The sequence below is a fragment of the Passer montanus genome, unplaced genomic scaffold (assembly GCF_014805655.1).
Source record: "Passer montanus isolate IOZ18808 unplaced genomic scaffold, ASM1480565v1 scaffold47, whole genome shotgun sequence".
Taxonomy (NCBI): Eukaryota; Metazoa; Chordata; class Aves; order Passeriformes; family Passeridae; genus Passer; species Passer montanus.
Genome location: NW_024369596.1, coordinates 1,045,636 through 1,060,664, shown reverse-complemented (window position 1 = coordinate 1,060,664; position 15,029 = coordinate 1,045,636). Strand labels below are relative to the sequence as shown.

The following is a 15,029-nucleotide window of genomic DNA, read 5'->3' as shown; positions in this document are numbered from 1 at the left end:
TGGACACTGCTGGGTGGCTGCCCGGGCCTGAACTGAAACAAAGGGAGGGACTCGGTGCCTTTTGGGAAGAGCCAAGTCAGCCTGACCTCAGATCCCTTTTCAGAGCAGCCCAGGAACCTCCCAGGGTGCAGGAGCCCGTGAAGAACAGAGCGTGCAGGGCAGGGCACTGCCCCCTCTTCATCACCTGGACAAGGGCCTGGGCAGCCCTGCTGGGCTCCAGCAGGACGGGGGGCTCTGCTCCTCCCCGAAATTGCTGCAGTGCCTGCCCTCGCTGTGCAGGGAAACAGTTTTCCATAAACAGAAGCAGCTGATCTTGAGTTAGAGACGGGGCCCCGACTTCCCTGTTCTGTTTTGGTCTGGTTAAAGTGGGAATTCAGCAGGCTTTCAGTCACAGCCCCAGCCTGGGTCTGTCCAGAGGGGCTCTGGGGGTTTCTGTGGATAAGTCACAGCAGCTCCTGGTGGTTCATTACTGGAGAAACTGATCTTTTGAGAAGGAATAACCCAAAAACTGGAGCCCAGTAAGAGCTGATCTTGCTGGAGCTGCGTTCCTGGGAGCAGTAATGGAAACATTTCAGCACGTGTGGGACTTCCTCCTCTGCTGTGGGTTTCTCCTCCTCAGGGGTTACTGCTCTTCTGAAAGTCTCTCACAGCAGAGAAACGCTTTCAGCCCCTAACACCAATTTAATTTATTTCTTCTAAACCTGCCGTCCAGCAGCGTGTCCCCGCAGGCCCACAGGCAGGTAAGCTGTGCTTTCCCAAGGGATGGAGTCTCCTAAGCAGATTAGGAGTGATTATTTCCCCGTGAAGCCTGGCCACGGCCGCCGTGCTGTTCCCGAACGCCGTGCAGATGGAGCAGAGCCTTGGACACCGCCTTGCCTCCACTCCTGGGGGAGCAGAGCTGTGGTGGGTGCCAGCCCAGCCCCGAGGAGCTCCTGGGACAGCCCAGGCATCACCCGTGGCTCTTGCAAAGCCCTTTTCTTGCTCAACGTCCTGCTCCAGGGCATCCCTTGAGACAAGGGGTGCTCAGCATCGCCCCACATCTGTTCCCAAGCTCCTCTGAGCCCTGGAAATCGTAGGCCAGCATCCCAAAGGGACCCAAATTACAAAAATACAGCCTGGCAGGCACCACGTGAATTACCGCCCATTAGCCGCGGTTTTCCCGATCTCTCCTTTTATAGCTCTTTGTTCTGCTGTGTCAAAACAGATTTGTTTATAGGGTTTCAGCGATGATGTTTCCCTGCAAAAATGCTTTTCCTCTAGTTGGGGATTGGTTCCTTTCCACGGTCGGTAACATCACCGCTTGGCACGGGTGGAGTTCAGCTGGAGCTGCGCTCGGCGGGGCAGCGCGGGAGCAGGCAGCGCTCAGCCCCTGCTCCTGCAGGGATCCAGGGCACCAGGAACGGCTGGGCTGCTGGAAAATGGTGTTATTGGGGTGAACACGGCATCATGGCTGCACACAGCCTTGTCACTGCTCCGCTGCGCCGTGTCCCTGATGGCACCAAGGGCTGCATTGCCACTGAGCAGGCAATTTCAGGGACTGGCTTTACAGGGAGAGAGCTCAAAATTGGAGGGGAAGGTTCTGGAGAGCAGGTGGCTCTGTCCCGGCCCCAGGCCCACGGGGACGAGATGCCTGCTCCAGGGTAAGGGGCTCAGGCTGGGATGAAGTCGTGCCCTGCTGGAGCCGGGGGCTGTGCTCCTTTCTCTCAGACAGCTGAGCAGGCCAGCCCAGCCCCCTTGTTAACATAAATCAGCATCTCCTGCCTGGCCTCTGCTTTACTTTTGGCCCAGTTTCTCCAGAAGAGAAGCTGGAGCTCGGCACAGCCTCTCCAGCAGCCCAGCACTGAGGAGGAGATGCTCACCATGAGCGACTGCTGGAGCTGCTTGTCCTCTTCCCTCTCCACATTCACATTGGGATCTCTATTCTACCTGAGTTTGTACAGCAAAAAAAAATGATGCTGATTTTTTTTTGTTTTTTATTCTATTCACTTTGGGCAGCTCCTTGGGAATTTGTAAATAAAGAACCAAGGGAAGGAAAGCACGGAGCACACCCAGCACCATCCAGCTGTGTCCTGGCTGCTGCTGCAGGGGACATGTGTGCTCAGGGCTCTGCAGACCCCACCGTGCTGGTGCAGCCCCCAGGGCACGGTGACGCCTGCACGTTTTACTGTGTGCTGTGGATAATGACAGCCCAGAGGCAGATAAGGTCAGAGAAGCCCAAAACTTGATTACAACGCCTTGATCCCTGCCTCCCTCTGTGCAGGGTAACTGACAGCCTTATCCTGTTATCCCTATGCATTAGAGGGACTTGATGCTTTCCAGCTCCTCAGTGCTGGTCTGTATCTCTTGACCCTCTGAATAATTGCCTTGAAATGCCAGTGCTGCTCCATTTTCCCTTTATGTTTTACTGGAAGCGGGGAGATGGCTGTGCAGCGGTGCCGTCACTGCCTGATCCCTATCTCAGCTGCCTTGGAGTGAGCAGGGATGAGCCAGCTCCGTGCTGACAGCATTGCTGAGGTGTTTTTCCAAGAAGAAATGGCTCTCCAGGCCAGCAGCAGGCAGACAGAGGTGTGCCAGTCTGGCCTGGGACGGGGTGGTGCCCGTGGCTCTCAGCTGCTGCCTGGCAGTGCCCCCAGCACCCTGTTCCCATCTGGCACCCTGAACAAGGATCTCCCTGCCCATCTTGCCTGGCTGTGTGATGGGAACACCTGCCACAAAGCTCTGTGGCAGGGCCCTCAGAGCTTTGCACAGGGCTGTCTGGGCAGCCCTTCTGCCACACAGCGTTTCTCCCTGGCTGGCTGAAGCGTGCCCTGCCTCCTGACCTGCCCTGGGCCACTCCAGCGCTGGTTTTCTGCAGCTGCCAGATGCTGCTGGGTTCAGGGCAGGCAATGCAGGCACCATGTCCTGGGTGTGCCTGAAACTGAGCCAGGCCAGGCTGGAAAAGTGGCCCTGCTGCCCATCCTGACCTGAGACGGGCTGAGTGACGTGACTGAAGCCCTGTGAGCTGGGCACCTGGCCTGGCAGCCTGGCAGCCCCTTCCCAGCTCTCAGGAGGCCTCTGTGCTGTGTTTGTAATTAATCTGTGTGTGTTTTCTGAGCTCCCAGTCTGCCCCTGGCTCCCCCCACGCCTGGAGCAGAGCTCGGGGCAGAGTCCAGGCTGCAGAGCTGTGGGAAGGGATTTTCACAGCCAGGTGAGCGTTCCCCCTCCACACCTGCACCCTGCAGGCACCGTGACTTCTGTAGCACCTCTGAATGGAAGGGATCCTCAAGGCCATCAAGCTCCAAATCCCTGACACAGCCCCCACTATTCCAGATTGCTCCAAGCCCCATCCAGCTTGGCCTTGGATGATTCCAGGGACGGGGCAGCCACAGCTCCTCTGGGCACGCTGTGCCAGAGCCGCACCTCCCACACAGGGAAGAATTTCATTCCATATCCCATTTAAGCCTCTCCTCTGGCAGTGGAAGCCGTTCCCCCTTGTCTCTCCAACCCATCCCTTGTCTCCAGCTTTCCTGGAGCCCCTTCAGGCGCTGGAAGGGGCTCTGAGCTCTCCCTAAAGCTCCTCTTCCGCAGGCTGGACACCCCCGGCGGTGCCCAGCGCAGAGTCTCTCCATGCCCCTGAGCATCCCGTGCCTTCCTCTGGGGGGATCTGCGAGCCGCCGGGGGCCGGGCCGTGCTGGCCGCGCCCCGGGCCAGCCCGGCTCTGCCCGGCTCCGCCCGGCCCGCTCAGGTGGGTCCGGCCGCCCGGGGGGCTCGGGGTGGGGAGGGAACGGGGGGCTCGGGGGGTCGCGGTGCGCCCGGCAGTGCGCGGCTCGGGGTGCCCCGCACACAGGGGGTGCGTGTCTCGGTAGCGGGGTGCGGGACCGAGCCCCCAGCCCGCTCCCCTCGGCGAGGCGGCCGCGACCCCGCCCCGCTGCCCCGGGGCATCGCCCCTCGCCCCGGCCCGCCCGCATCCCGGGCCCGGCGGCTGCCATGGCAACGCAGGGGACCGCGGTTTCCCTCATCCCGCCGTTGCCTGGTTACCAGCCCCCCGCGCTGGGGAGTATGCCCCGGCGGACCCCACCCGAGACCCCCGCGGGGAGAGCACGGGCGGTGCTCGGCAGGCTGGCAGGGCTGTGCGGAGCGGGGGGATCCCGGGGAGCCGGGGGGATCCGGGGGAGCCGGGGGGATCCCAGGGAACCGGGGGGATCCCGCTCTCGCAGCCCTTGGCAGCGCTCGGGCTCCTGTTGTGCAATGTTGTAGTAACACCGCGCGTCAACAGGCGAGCGCCTCATCCTCAAGGCGTACGGAGGAAGGGAAGAGCGTGTCTCTCTCTCAGGGTGTGGAATTAATGCTTCCAAAGAAGCGGGTTTTGGAGTCCATGTGGTGGAACTTGGATCTTGCAGGGATGTTTCTGTGGGAGGGGAAGTGACAGGTGGTTTGTGTGGATGTGAACAAGCAGCGTGAAGGAGCAGCCTCTCGGGGAAAGCCGTGTGTGGATTAGAAGGGAGCACCCATTTTGGCAAGCCCGCAGCTCTCCAAGATGCTGGTGGGGATTTTCAGTCCTGCTGGGTGGTTTTGCTCCCAGCTTGAAACAAAGACAAACCCAGAGAATCCCTGCTCATGCACAACTGGACCGTGGTTCCTGGGTGGAGTGAAGTGGAGAGCTGCCAGCATGAAGTGCCATGGCTGCCAAGGCAGGCCACCTGTTAGAGCATGTTTGGAACCTGCTGGAGGATATCCTGTGAGCCTACACCTTCCTCCCATCAGCCTCGTGGCTCGCGCTCACCTGGAAATTTTATCTGCTTTGTCTCAACCTTCTCATTCAGGTAAAACGCGGTGGGGAGCCACGGCTGTGCTGGGTGTGGAGGGCACTCCCTGGCACAGCAAAGCAGCAGCTCTGTGTCCAGCCTCTCCCCCGTGTTTGCCTTGCAGGATGTCTGTGTGTTTGCAAGGTGTAACAGGGCTGCTGAGCTCTGCAGCTGTTGTGTCCCCGAGCATGGAGAGGGCACCGTTGGCACTGGCAGCGTGGAGGTGTCCTGTCCTGTCCTGTCCTGTCCTGGACTTCTCAGGGCTGTGCCAGCTGCCATCACTGTGTTGGGGACAGCAGCCGTGCTGCTGGGCGCTGCTGCCTGCCCCGTGCTCGCGGTGGTCGTGGCTGATGGTGACAGCAGAGGAGAGGAGGGAGAAAATGTCCGCTCTGATGTGCTGCAGAGCAGGCTCTGCTGTGCAGCCCAGCACGCTCAGGAGCCTCAAACAGCTCCTTGCACGCTGCTCTGCCAGGGTGTCCGGGTGGTCTGGGGCACTCTCACCACCAGGATCCTCCAGGAACCCCTCCTTTGCCTCACCTGTGGGATTCTCGTGTGTGATGCCCCTGCAGAGCCGGGCTCATTCAGCTGCTGTGTGGCCAAACGAGAGCGTGGTGGGTCCAGGCAGGTGCACAGTCGGGTTTACAGCCCTTGGTTATCTGTTAATCAAACAAGGATGGCTCAGGAGCAGCAGACTCCTGTCCGAGGTGATGTTTTGTACCTGCTGGAGCCCAGGCTGGGTTCCCTGGCCAGGCAGGGTTTGCTCTGGAGGTTTGCCCCACTGAAGGACTGGCCTCGCTGCCTCACTGGGGTGTCACCAGGGGCTGGAGAATGTGCTGAGCCACACATGGCCAGGCAGTCTTGGCTGAGGCTCCTCAATTGTCTAGGGTCAGTTCCATGAGGCTGGAAGAAGCCCTGCAGGAGGCAAGGGGAGTTCTTGGGCACAGGTGAGGGATGGTGCACTCAGAGACTCCCCAAGCCAGCAGAAGAGACGATGAGACTGCAGCAAAGCGTGTCTCCCATCCAGCCAGCCTCTGAATCAGCACCGGATTTGGGAAGGGCCATCCAGACCAGAATGGCGAGGGCTGGAAATCTCTCCTCTCTCATTTAGAAGCACGAGGCACAACAACAGGCACATTAATAGCCAGATTGATGCTGACGTGAAATGGCAGAAGAGCACATCTATGCAGAGCTGGAAATGTCCATTCACACATGCACGCTCTCAAACGCCCCGGGCAGCGGAGCGCTGCTGTCACGGTCTGGGGGGCTTTGCAAAGAAACCAGAGATTTTAACTAGGTCTGATCTTCGGGAGATGCCCCGAGGACTCCTGACGGAAGGCGAAGGCTGCCCGGAATTGCGCTGTGATGGCTGAGACCTGACAGGGCAGAGCAATGCAAAACAATGGAAAGGAAAAGGGGACTTGGAGATCCAGCGGCGCTACAGATTCACCTGCCTTGCTCTGGCAGGGTTTGCTGAGCCAGGCAGGAGGGACTGGGTCTGCCTGCCCGGATTTGCCTGCTCCTCTCCCTCACCCGGGCTCCATGCACGCACACACACACCAAGAGGGTGGGAATGGGCAAGGAGGGATCATCCAGGAGGAAGAGGCTGAGGAGGAGCCGTGGCTGGGCTCGGCACGGGGGGAGTGCTGGCTGTGCGCGTGGCAGGGCGGCGGCAGGGCCGTGAATCATCCGTGGGTGTGGGTGGCTCCCAGCTCCTGCTGCCAGGCTGGCACCCTGCCCGTCACCCGGCCTTGTGGGTGTCACCGCCGGCTGCTCTGGGCAGCGAGAACTGACCCTCACCGTGGGGCAGCTCCAGCCCTGGCTGGGTTAATCCCCCAGCCCACTCTCATCCGCATCCTCCCAGAGAACAGCAAAAACTCCGCGTGCTTCCTCGCTCGGTGTGGCTGCTTCCTGCCCCCTGAGCCTCTCACAAATCCCTGCTGCCTCCTCCAACCACCGGCTCTGCTGTGGGGGTAGGGATGGTGGGAAGAGGTCTGGTATCCCTCAGAAAGCAGCAGGTTGAGCTGGGATGGGAGGGAAGGCGAGTCCTGGACGCTGCTGCTGCTGCCCCGCCTCTCTCCGTGTTCCACCGGATCTCGCAGTTTTAACAGGAAACCCCCATGTTTTGGTTGAGTCACAGGCATTGCACTGCCCGTGGTGACTCCAAACTTTGTGTCACCAATGGGGAGAAAACAAGGAAAGATCTGGGCCGTGGGACGTGGCAGCTGCTGTTTTCCTCTCCTTTCCTGTGCCAAGGCGCAGCTGGAGTCAGCAGGAGGGAAGGCAGGAGCGGGGAGAGCGGCAAACCCGCGGCAGTGCTCGCTCTTCTCACTTTATTTCAGCTTCAGGAAGAAGTGGGTGGGCCAGCTTGGAGCAACCCAAAAAACCTGTGGCTCTTTGCAAGGCATATGCTCCCTTGGAGGAGAGCTGCGCTCGTCTGCGCGGCGGAGCGCCGTGTTTGCCTTCGGAGCAGGGACACTGCCAGCCCTGGCGGTTCACTCGTGCAGAGATAAGTGTGTGAATTCTAGGAACTGAGATGGAAAAACAAAGAGCATATGTGTGCTGCGAGCTTGGCTCGGCCCAGCAGCGAACTCCGCCGCGCTACGTGCGAGAAGCCAAACGCTGAGCAAGGGGGTGTGAGGGGCTGGGCAGGGCCCAGTGCCACGTGGAGGGGCTCAGGGCAGGAAATAACGCAAAATTCCCGGAGTGTGTTCTTCAGGGAGTGATCCAGCAGCAGGCAAATAGCAGCAAAACAGTAAAAATCTGATGAATGATTTGTTTGAGGAATATGGGAGCCAATTAACATTGCCAATTAATATCGATCACAGCACCAGACCGTGAGCTGGGTCACAGCCCCTGTGCACACACAGAGCCCTCCGAGGGGTAAAATGACTGATTTTGCAGCTTCCAACGTGAAAGAAAGGACATGTGCAGCTCGAAGTGACTGTGTCACCAGCTGTGGCTTCTTTGTGTGTGTTTCTAAGACCTGGTAATTACCCAAAATGTGCATCTCAGCAAACGAGGGGGTTTGTCTGGGAGCGCTCCCGTGCAGCCCCGTGCTGCACAATGGCCCAGCAGCTGCAGCAGAGGAGGATAAAACCCTCCAGTGTTCGGGTAAACACTTCGCCTTGGGAATGGCAAACCGTGGCAGGGGAGGGAGGGAGGGATGGGATGGGAGCGACCCTGGGATGCCGCGGGCTGTGAGGAGCACGGCGGGCTCCGGGAGGGTCGCTGGGGCCGGCGCTGCCCCTGTGGGTGCAGTGGGAGCTGCTGGGGCCGGCTCTGGTGGGCATTGCTGAGCCTGCTCCGTGCCAGTCCTGCGGCTCAAGCTGCGGGAAGGGGAGCGGCAGGCTCTGGGGGAGCCGGGGGCAGCGGGGCTGGGCTGGGCTCGGGTCGCAGCGGAATCAGGTCAGGCTCTGCGGGGGCTGAAGAGCAGCTCTGTGCCGGGCTCTGCATCGTCGGCGAGCTGAATTCCTGCTGTGTCCAGGGCCCCCTCCTTATCGGCACTAATCCAGCGCAGCAGCTGCAGCAGCTCTGTAGCACTCGGCGCTCCCGGGGCTCCCGATAACCTGCCCTGCGCTCCCGAGGCAGCGATGAGCCCTCCGGACCATGTATGGGCAGCCAGCCCGGCGCTGGGGCACGGGGTGAGCGCCTGGCACCGCTGCCAGCAGCAGGCAGAGCCCCGGGGACACGGGGGCAGCGGCCAGCCTGCCGCCACCCCGCCCCGAGGGGCCGCGTCCGCCTCTCCTGCTGGCACCGGGTGTCCCCGCACAGAACCGGGTGGGCAGTGCCCCGTGCCAGCGGGCAGGACGGGGAGCAGCTCCCCCCTGTCCCCTGGCTGTTCCCAGGCCCGGGAGGAGGGATGCTGGCAGCGGGCTGTGGGTGGCGATGCCCTCCCTGGGCAGAGCAGCGCTGCCGGGTGGCTCCCATCCCAAATGCAGCTGTGGGACGTGTCCCCCTGCCCGAGCTGGCACGGAGTGTCCCAGCCCAGCCACAGCGTCCTCACAGCCGGGGAGAGAGGTCCGTGCTCCGGCCGGGGGTCCCCAGTGACGGGACAGGGCCAGGCTCCCGTGGGAGGGGACGCCGAGGTTATTTATGGCCTCTCCTCGCTGCTGCAGGGAGCCCGGAGGGCAAGAGTGTCTTTGAGCTCAGTCCCACCAGGGCCGCTGGCCTCATTGCGGGAGTGTAATTGCTCTGCTAATTGGGACAAATCATCGTCAGGGGCCGGGTCGGGGGCTGATGGCCGGGTGCTGTGCCGCGCCGTGCTGAGAGGAGCCCTGGGATGCTCAAAACCAATGAAGTTTTAAGAGCAGACGCAGGAAGAGCAAAGGAAAATTGTTCTTCTTGCCTCTTCTTCCGTGGTGTCTCTTAAATCTTCTTGAGAAAGTTTTTAATTGAAACAAAAAACACATTAAAAAAAATAATCCCAAGTGCGAGTGGAGTCTGTCCCAGTTTAGGAGGCTGGAAATATTCAGCAAACTGGTTAAGTTATGCCAACTTCCCCCAAAGACAGCGGGATTTAGGCTTGAGTGTTTTAGCAAACTAGGGTAACTGTAAATCCAGCCTCTTTTCTTTATTATTCGTGTCTCTGTGGAGGTTTAGGTTGAATATTAGGAAAAGGTTCTTCCCCCAGAGGGTGCTGGGCACTGCCCAGGCTCCCCAGGGAATGGGCACAGCCCCGAGGTTGCCAGAGCTCCGGGAAGGTTTGAACAGCACTGCCAGGGATGCCCAGGGTGGGATTTCAGGGTGTTACAGAAGGGTTTGAACAGCACTGCCAGGGATGCCCAGGGTGGGATTTCAGGGTGTTGGCCCCATCGCCTGCAGAGCAAACATGAGACTGCACTGAGATTTATGCCAAGTGGAGATGGTGGAAAATACATCAGAGAACCTCACAGAAATCTGTCTGGCTGCTCAAGCCCTTCCCTCCCTGCCTCTGACCTGCTGGGCTGGGCGCAGCCATGGCACCCTGGCTGTTTCCTAGGAGCAGCCTGGCTCTCCCCATGGCACGGGCTGGCCCTGGCAGCCGTGGGCTGTCTGCAGCTCCCCCGTGCCCCCTGGCCATGTCCCCATGGCCTCCTGAGCTCTCTGGTGCTGACACCCTCTCTTGTCCCCTCTCTCGCAGCAGCCATGGAGGCAGCGCTCATCTTCCTGTGCTCCCTGCTGGTGCCAGCGGCCGTGGCAGACGGTAGGTGCCACACACACCTCAGGAACGGGCTGGGGAACTTTGTGGGGAGCTGGCAGGGGCTCACTCAGCTCACACCCCGCCTTGTCTGCTCATTTCCAGTGGCCACCCAGGAGAAGGAGGAGGAGGATCCCTTTAACTATGGTGAGTGAGCACGGCTGAGCCTGGGGGTGCCAAGGGCAGCAAAGAGCTGTCCCTTCCCCGCAGCCAGCAGCAACGAGCCCTGTGTGTCCCCCTCCCAGATTACCAGAGCCTGAGGATCGGGGGGCTGGTGTTCGCCGTGGTGCTGTTCACCGTGGGCATTCTCCTCATCCTCAGTAAGTCAGGGGGAGGTGCTGGGTGCTGGGCTGGCAGGTGGGGCAGCAGGGGCTGTTCCCGTGGTGGGAAAGGCCTCAGACCATTCCCCTTTGGACCACACTCAGAGAGCTTCTCTCCCCTTGCAGGCAGGAGGTGCAGGTGCAGTTTCAAGCAGAAGCCCAGGTGAGTGAGGGCAGCCTGGTGGGGAACCTCCCTTGGAAAGCCCCTCTGCTCCCTCTGATCCTCCTGGCTCCTTCTCACAGCTGGCAGGGGGGCTGCACTCTCTGGGTGTCCCTTTGGGGTGCCCAAAACTGGGGCAGCAGCACTGCCTGCTCCCAGTGCACCTTCCTGGCCACCCCAGCCCCTGATGGGCACAGATCCCAGCCCTGATGGGCACAGATCCCACTCCTGATGGGGCACAGATCCCACTCCTGATGGGGCACAGATCCCACCCCTGATGGGCACAGATCCCAGCCCTGATGGGGCACAGATCCCAGCCCTGATTTGGCACAGATCCCACCCCTGATGGGCACAGATCCCACCTCTGATGGACACAGATCCCACCCCTGATGGGCACAGATCCCAGCCCTGATGGGCACAGATCCCAGTCCGTGATGGGCACAGATCTTACCCCTGATGGGGCACAGATCCCAGCCCCTGATGGACACAGATCCCACCCCTGATGGGCACAGATCTTACCCCTGATGGGGCACAGATCCCAGCCCTGATGGGCACAGATCCCCCCCCTGATGGGCACAGATCTTACCCCTGATGGGGCACAGATCCCAGCCCCTGATGGACACAGATCCCACCCCTGATGGGGCACAGATCCCACCCCTGATGGGCACAGATCCCAGCCCCTGATGGACACAGATCCCACCCCTGATGGGGCACAGATCCCAGCCCCTGATGGGCACAGATCCCAGTCCCTGATGGGCACAGATCTTACCCCTGATTTGGCACAGATCCCACCCCTGATGGGCACAGATTCCGCTGCCCTCACCGTGCTCCTCTCCTTGCAGGGCTCCAGGGGACGAGGAGGCTCAGGCAGAGAACCTGATCACCTCGAACGGTAAGGTCCCTGCCCTGTGTCACTGTGCCACCTCGCCGTGTCACAGCCTGCTGGGCAGGCGCCACAAATCCCTCTGCTCTTCCCTTTGCAGCAACGGCGGCACAGAAGGCAGAGAACTGAGCAGGAGCCAACGCTGTGAGTGCAGGCCAGGCTGGGTGGGGACATCAGCGTGGGAGGGACGGCTGGGGCTGCCTGTGGGGCTCTGAGCACACCAGTGGGACCGGGCAGCTCTGCATGCCTGGGATGGGGTGGGGGCGAGCACTGCTGGGGTCCACAGCAAGGAAACTCAGTGCTGGCAATGTCCCGAGTGTCCACAGGCAGGAAAAGGAAGCATCTGTCCGGACTTTCTCTTGTGTTGCACTTCCTTTGCTGCTGCTCCTCCGCCCCCGAGTGGTTTTGGGTTTAGGCTGTTCAGAAAGCTGGGTGGGAACTCCTCGGGGTGTCTCACTCTGGGCTCCCCAACCCCCTGGGCTCTGCTGTGGAGAGGGGGAAGGCTGGAGCCCGTGCTGGCAGTTTCTGCTGGGGTACAACCAGTGTGGGGAAAGCCTGACCCACTGCTGTGGTTGTGTTCAAGGGTCTCAGGATGAGACTTGACTCCATGTTTCAGAAGGTTGACTTATTATATTATATATTATTTAATATTAAATATATAACATTGATTATAATAATATATAATAACTATAATAACATATAATAATTATAATAATATATAATATAATAATTATAATAAATTAATAATATATTATATTATTTATTATATTATGGTATTATATTACATTACAATACTATACTAAAACTATACTAAAAAGAATAGAGAGAAAGGATCCATCAGAAGGCTGGGAAGGAACAGAAAGGAATGATAATAAAATCTTGTGATTGCTCACAGCCTCGACACAGGTGGCTGTCATTGGTCACCAAGCAAAAACAATTTCACATGCTGGGTGAACAATTCTCCAAATCACATCCTAAAGCAGCAAAACATGGAGAAGCTGAGGCTTCCCAGCTTCTCGGGAGAAAAGACCCTGACAAAAGGATTTTTCATAAAATACATCTGTGACCCACTGCTCTGCTCCCCACGCAGAGCCAGAGACCCGAGGAGGGAGCGCGGACGCCCGTGGCCTGCGAGGAAACTGAAACCCCAGCAGCAGGAGCCTCCCAGGAGACGCGGAGCTGCCGTGCCCGTGCCCCCTCCGTGCCCCAGCGCCGGGTCTCTGTCTCCCAGCCCCACCAAACCCCGCTGACCGCGCTCCCTGCCTCCCGCCGTGTGTGACGTCGCTGTGACATGATCATCACCTCTAGGGCTAGTTGTTGCTGATGTTGTAGCCGTGACTTTCTCCTCGCCCTTCTCGTGCTGTGCGTGTGACTCGGGCTCTGCAGGACCGGCAGGCTGCTGCCCTTCGGGGTGCCCTCCACGCCTGGGCACCGGGAGCAGGGACCCCCGTTCCCTGCCCAGTGCCAGCAGCACGGCCCCCCTGGCTCTGGGCAGGGCTTGGGGACCTGCAGTGCCATTTCAGCCACTTCAGGGCCACCCGTCCCCATTGCAGCAATAAGCCCCTGCATGCCCCCAGCCTCACAACAGCCATGGTGGGGGGTGAGCCAGGCAGGGACACCCCACGGCTCAGCCCTCCTGGCTGGGGGCTCTGGGGCGCTGGACTCAAGGCTGAAGGGAGCTCTCCTGCCCATCCTGCTTGGCACTCCCCGTTTCTGTCCCTGGTCAGACCCGTGGCACGCTGCTTTAAGTGTGAGGCAAGGCCCTGGTGGCAGAGAAGCCCGCGAGGTGCCCAGCACGGTGGCACTGTGGGTGAGGGCAGCAGCACAGCAGTGACCTCAGTAACCAGCACAAACCAGCTCCTGCCCGCCAGCCAGAGCTGGGTGGGTGACACAGTCTGAGGGCTAAAGAGAAACAGAGATCCTGTCTGTGCTTGTTCTGGCACGGAAGGGGCACTGGCATCTCCTCCTGGTGCTCCTGCCCCTGCTGGCGCCTTGTCACCCCCTGTGCCACCCTGTCAGTGCTGTGTGTTGTCCCTTGTCACCCCCGGTGCCAGCTGTCCCCTCTCCCCGTGGAGCAGCAGTGAGTGGCACTGAGTGATTCTCGGGGCTTTTGCACACCTGAGCTTGCACTGTGACAACGTGCAGAGCCCAGAGGTCACTGTCACCCTGTGTCCCCTCATGGGTCAGAGGCAAACCTGTGATTTTTGGCTCTTCCTTAAGTCCATGGGCAGGTAAAACCTCAGCTGGGGCTGGGGGCTGCCAGCTTGGGTGGGGGGTCCCCAAGGCTTCACAGAAACCCCTCAGGGTGCCATCCCCACGCCAGGCAGGGGGTCTTGTCCCCCAGGACGGTTTTGAGAGGAGTTTCTGCTGTGTCCATCCCACTGTGGTGGCCCTGCCCCAGCGCGCTTGGTGTCCCTGCATGCTTGGCATCACCTGGTGGCACCGGGCAGCTCTGTGCCAGGCAGAGGGAGCGTGTGTCTCTTGTGTTGTGTCCCTTCCCTCCGTCCTGGCTGTTGCAGAGAGCTCCCGGGCAGAGCAGACCCCAGGCGGCCCCCGAGTGTCACGGTGTGTGTCCCGGTGCTGTCCCTAGTGTGCCGTCGGTGTTACCACGAAACAAAGAGCTCCCTGTGGTGTGTGAAATGGCCAAACCCTGACTGTTGTAAAATAAACTGAGCTATTGTGTCTCCTTTTAAATAGGCGAGTGTGCTGCTGTGCTGGAGGGCTGGTGTGCTCTGTGCTGTGACCTAAGGGGAAAGGAATAAAATCTCGTTTCTATCGGTGCCTGCCTGCCTTGTCTCGAGGGCCGCGGCGTTCCCAGGGCAGCCTGGCAGCTTCCCACGCCGTGCCATTGTGGCCGGGCCAGGGGAGCAGGGGCAGCACAGCCGGGCTTTGTGCCCCCCAGCCCGCCTCTGCAGCCCAGCAAGAGCCAGAGCCGTGGGAAGGGAGCGCGGGGGAGCAGCCACGGACACTTCGGGGCTTTCTGGGAGCCGCGGGGTCGGGCTGCTGGCGCGCCGCGCCGGCGGATGCTGAGCGCTGCCAGGGCACGGTGACAGCGGTGACAGCAGAGCCGCTGTGACGGCCCCACCTGGGCCAGTGCCGGGGGCGGCTGTGATTTGTCTCTGCCCCAGCACAGGAAAAGGCGGTTCTGGGCAGGCCGTGCTCTCAAAGAAGGAGTCTGGACTCTTGCTTTTGGTCTTCAGTTGAGTTTATTGTTCCTTGTCTACAAAGTTTTTCTGTCTGTCCAGCCGAGGTCTGATCAGCAAGACAGCCAAGGGCACTCTGCCCTGCCCATGGGGCAGTTGTCTCTTTTATAGTAAAAACTACGTATTAGATATTTACCTTTAATTTCCAATACTTTTCGCCCTTGTTGGCAAGTGCACTTTCACCATGAACCAATCCACACGTGCCAACATCATCCTGAACATGGATGCCAAGGAGAAGAAAGAAGAAGGACAGGGCACGCCAGCACCCTCCTGGGGCTTGGCTGCACCCCGTGGCACCGGGGCCGGGCTGCCGGGGGCTCTGGGTGTTGGTGCTCCCCGGCCCTGCCAAGGGGAGCATCCCTCGGGGCCGGCTCCCCCCCGGCCGCCCCGCTTAATCGGCTTCTGCGCGTGACTCCGGCTCGCTGATGGCGAGATTAGAGCAAACTGGATTGCACAGCCCTCCTGGCAGCTGGCCACGCCCGGCTGGCACCGCCCGGGGAGGG

At 60.2% G+C, this 15,029-nt stretch overlaps 2 protein-coding genes across 3 annotated transcripts; both read left to right on the top strand.

The window, feature by feature from the left end:
* The first annotated feature begins 3,679 nt into the window (after positions 1-3,679).
* Positions 3,680-14,103, top strand: LOC120508387 (FXYD domain-containing ion transport regulator 6-like). Of its 2 annotated transcripts, none has more exons than XM_039721941.1 (8): positions 3,680-3,724; positions 9,907-9,966; positions 10,066-10,107; positions 10,206-10,280; positions 10,407-10,443; positions 11,283-11,332; positions 11,424-11,467; positions 12,414-14,103. In XM_039721941.1, exons 2-7 carry the CDS (start codon positions 9,909-9,911, stop codon positions 11,450-11,452), a joined length of 291 nt encoding a protein of 96 aa, XP_039577875.1. In that variant the 5' UTR covers positions 3,680-3,724; positions 9,907-9,908; the 3' UTR covers positions 11,453-11,467; positions 12,414-14,103. The 2 variants fall into 2 exon arrangements, with proteins under 2 accessions (XP_039577875.1, XP_039577874.1); XM_039721940.1 differs by having other exon boundaries at positions 9,904-9,966.
* LOC120508385 lies at positions 3,744-7,922 on the top strand. Its single transcript, XM_039721937.1, has 2 exons — positions 3,744-4,802; positions 4,884-7,922. The coding sequence occupies exons 1-2, from the start codon at positions 4,690-4,692 to the stop codon at positions 5,680-5,682; spliced, it is 912 nt and encodes a 303-aa protein (XP_039577871.1). The 5' UTR covers positions 3,744-4,689; the 3' UTR covers positions 5,683-7,922.
* Positions 14,104-15,029: the final 926 nt, after the last annotated feature.

Coding starts and splice junctions, on each gene's coding strand:
- LOC120508385 (XM_039721937.1), top strand. CDS start 4,690: ATGTTTGGAACCTGCTGGAGGATATCCTGTGAGCCTACACCTTCCTCC. Junction 4,803..4,883: donor GTCTCAACCTTCTCATTCAG/GTAAAACGCGGT, acceptor CTCTGTGTCCAG/CCTCTCCCCCGTGTTTGCCT.
- LOC120508387 (XM_039721941.1), top strand. CDS start 9,909: ATGGAGGCAGCGCTCATCTTCCTGTGCTCCCTGCTGGTGCCAGCGGCC. Junction 10,281..10,406: donor GGGCATTCTCCTCATCCTCA/GTAAGTCAGGGG, acceptor CTCCCCTTGCAG/GCAGGAGGTGCAGGTGCAGT. Junction 11,333..11,423: donor GAACCTGATCACCTCGAACG/GTAAGGTCCCTG, acceptor TTCCCTTTGCAG/CAACGGCGGCACAGAAGGCA.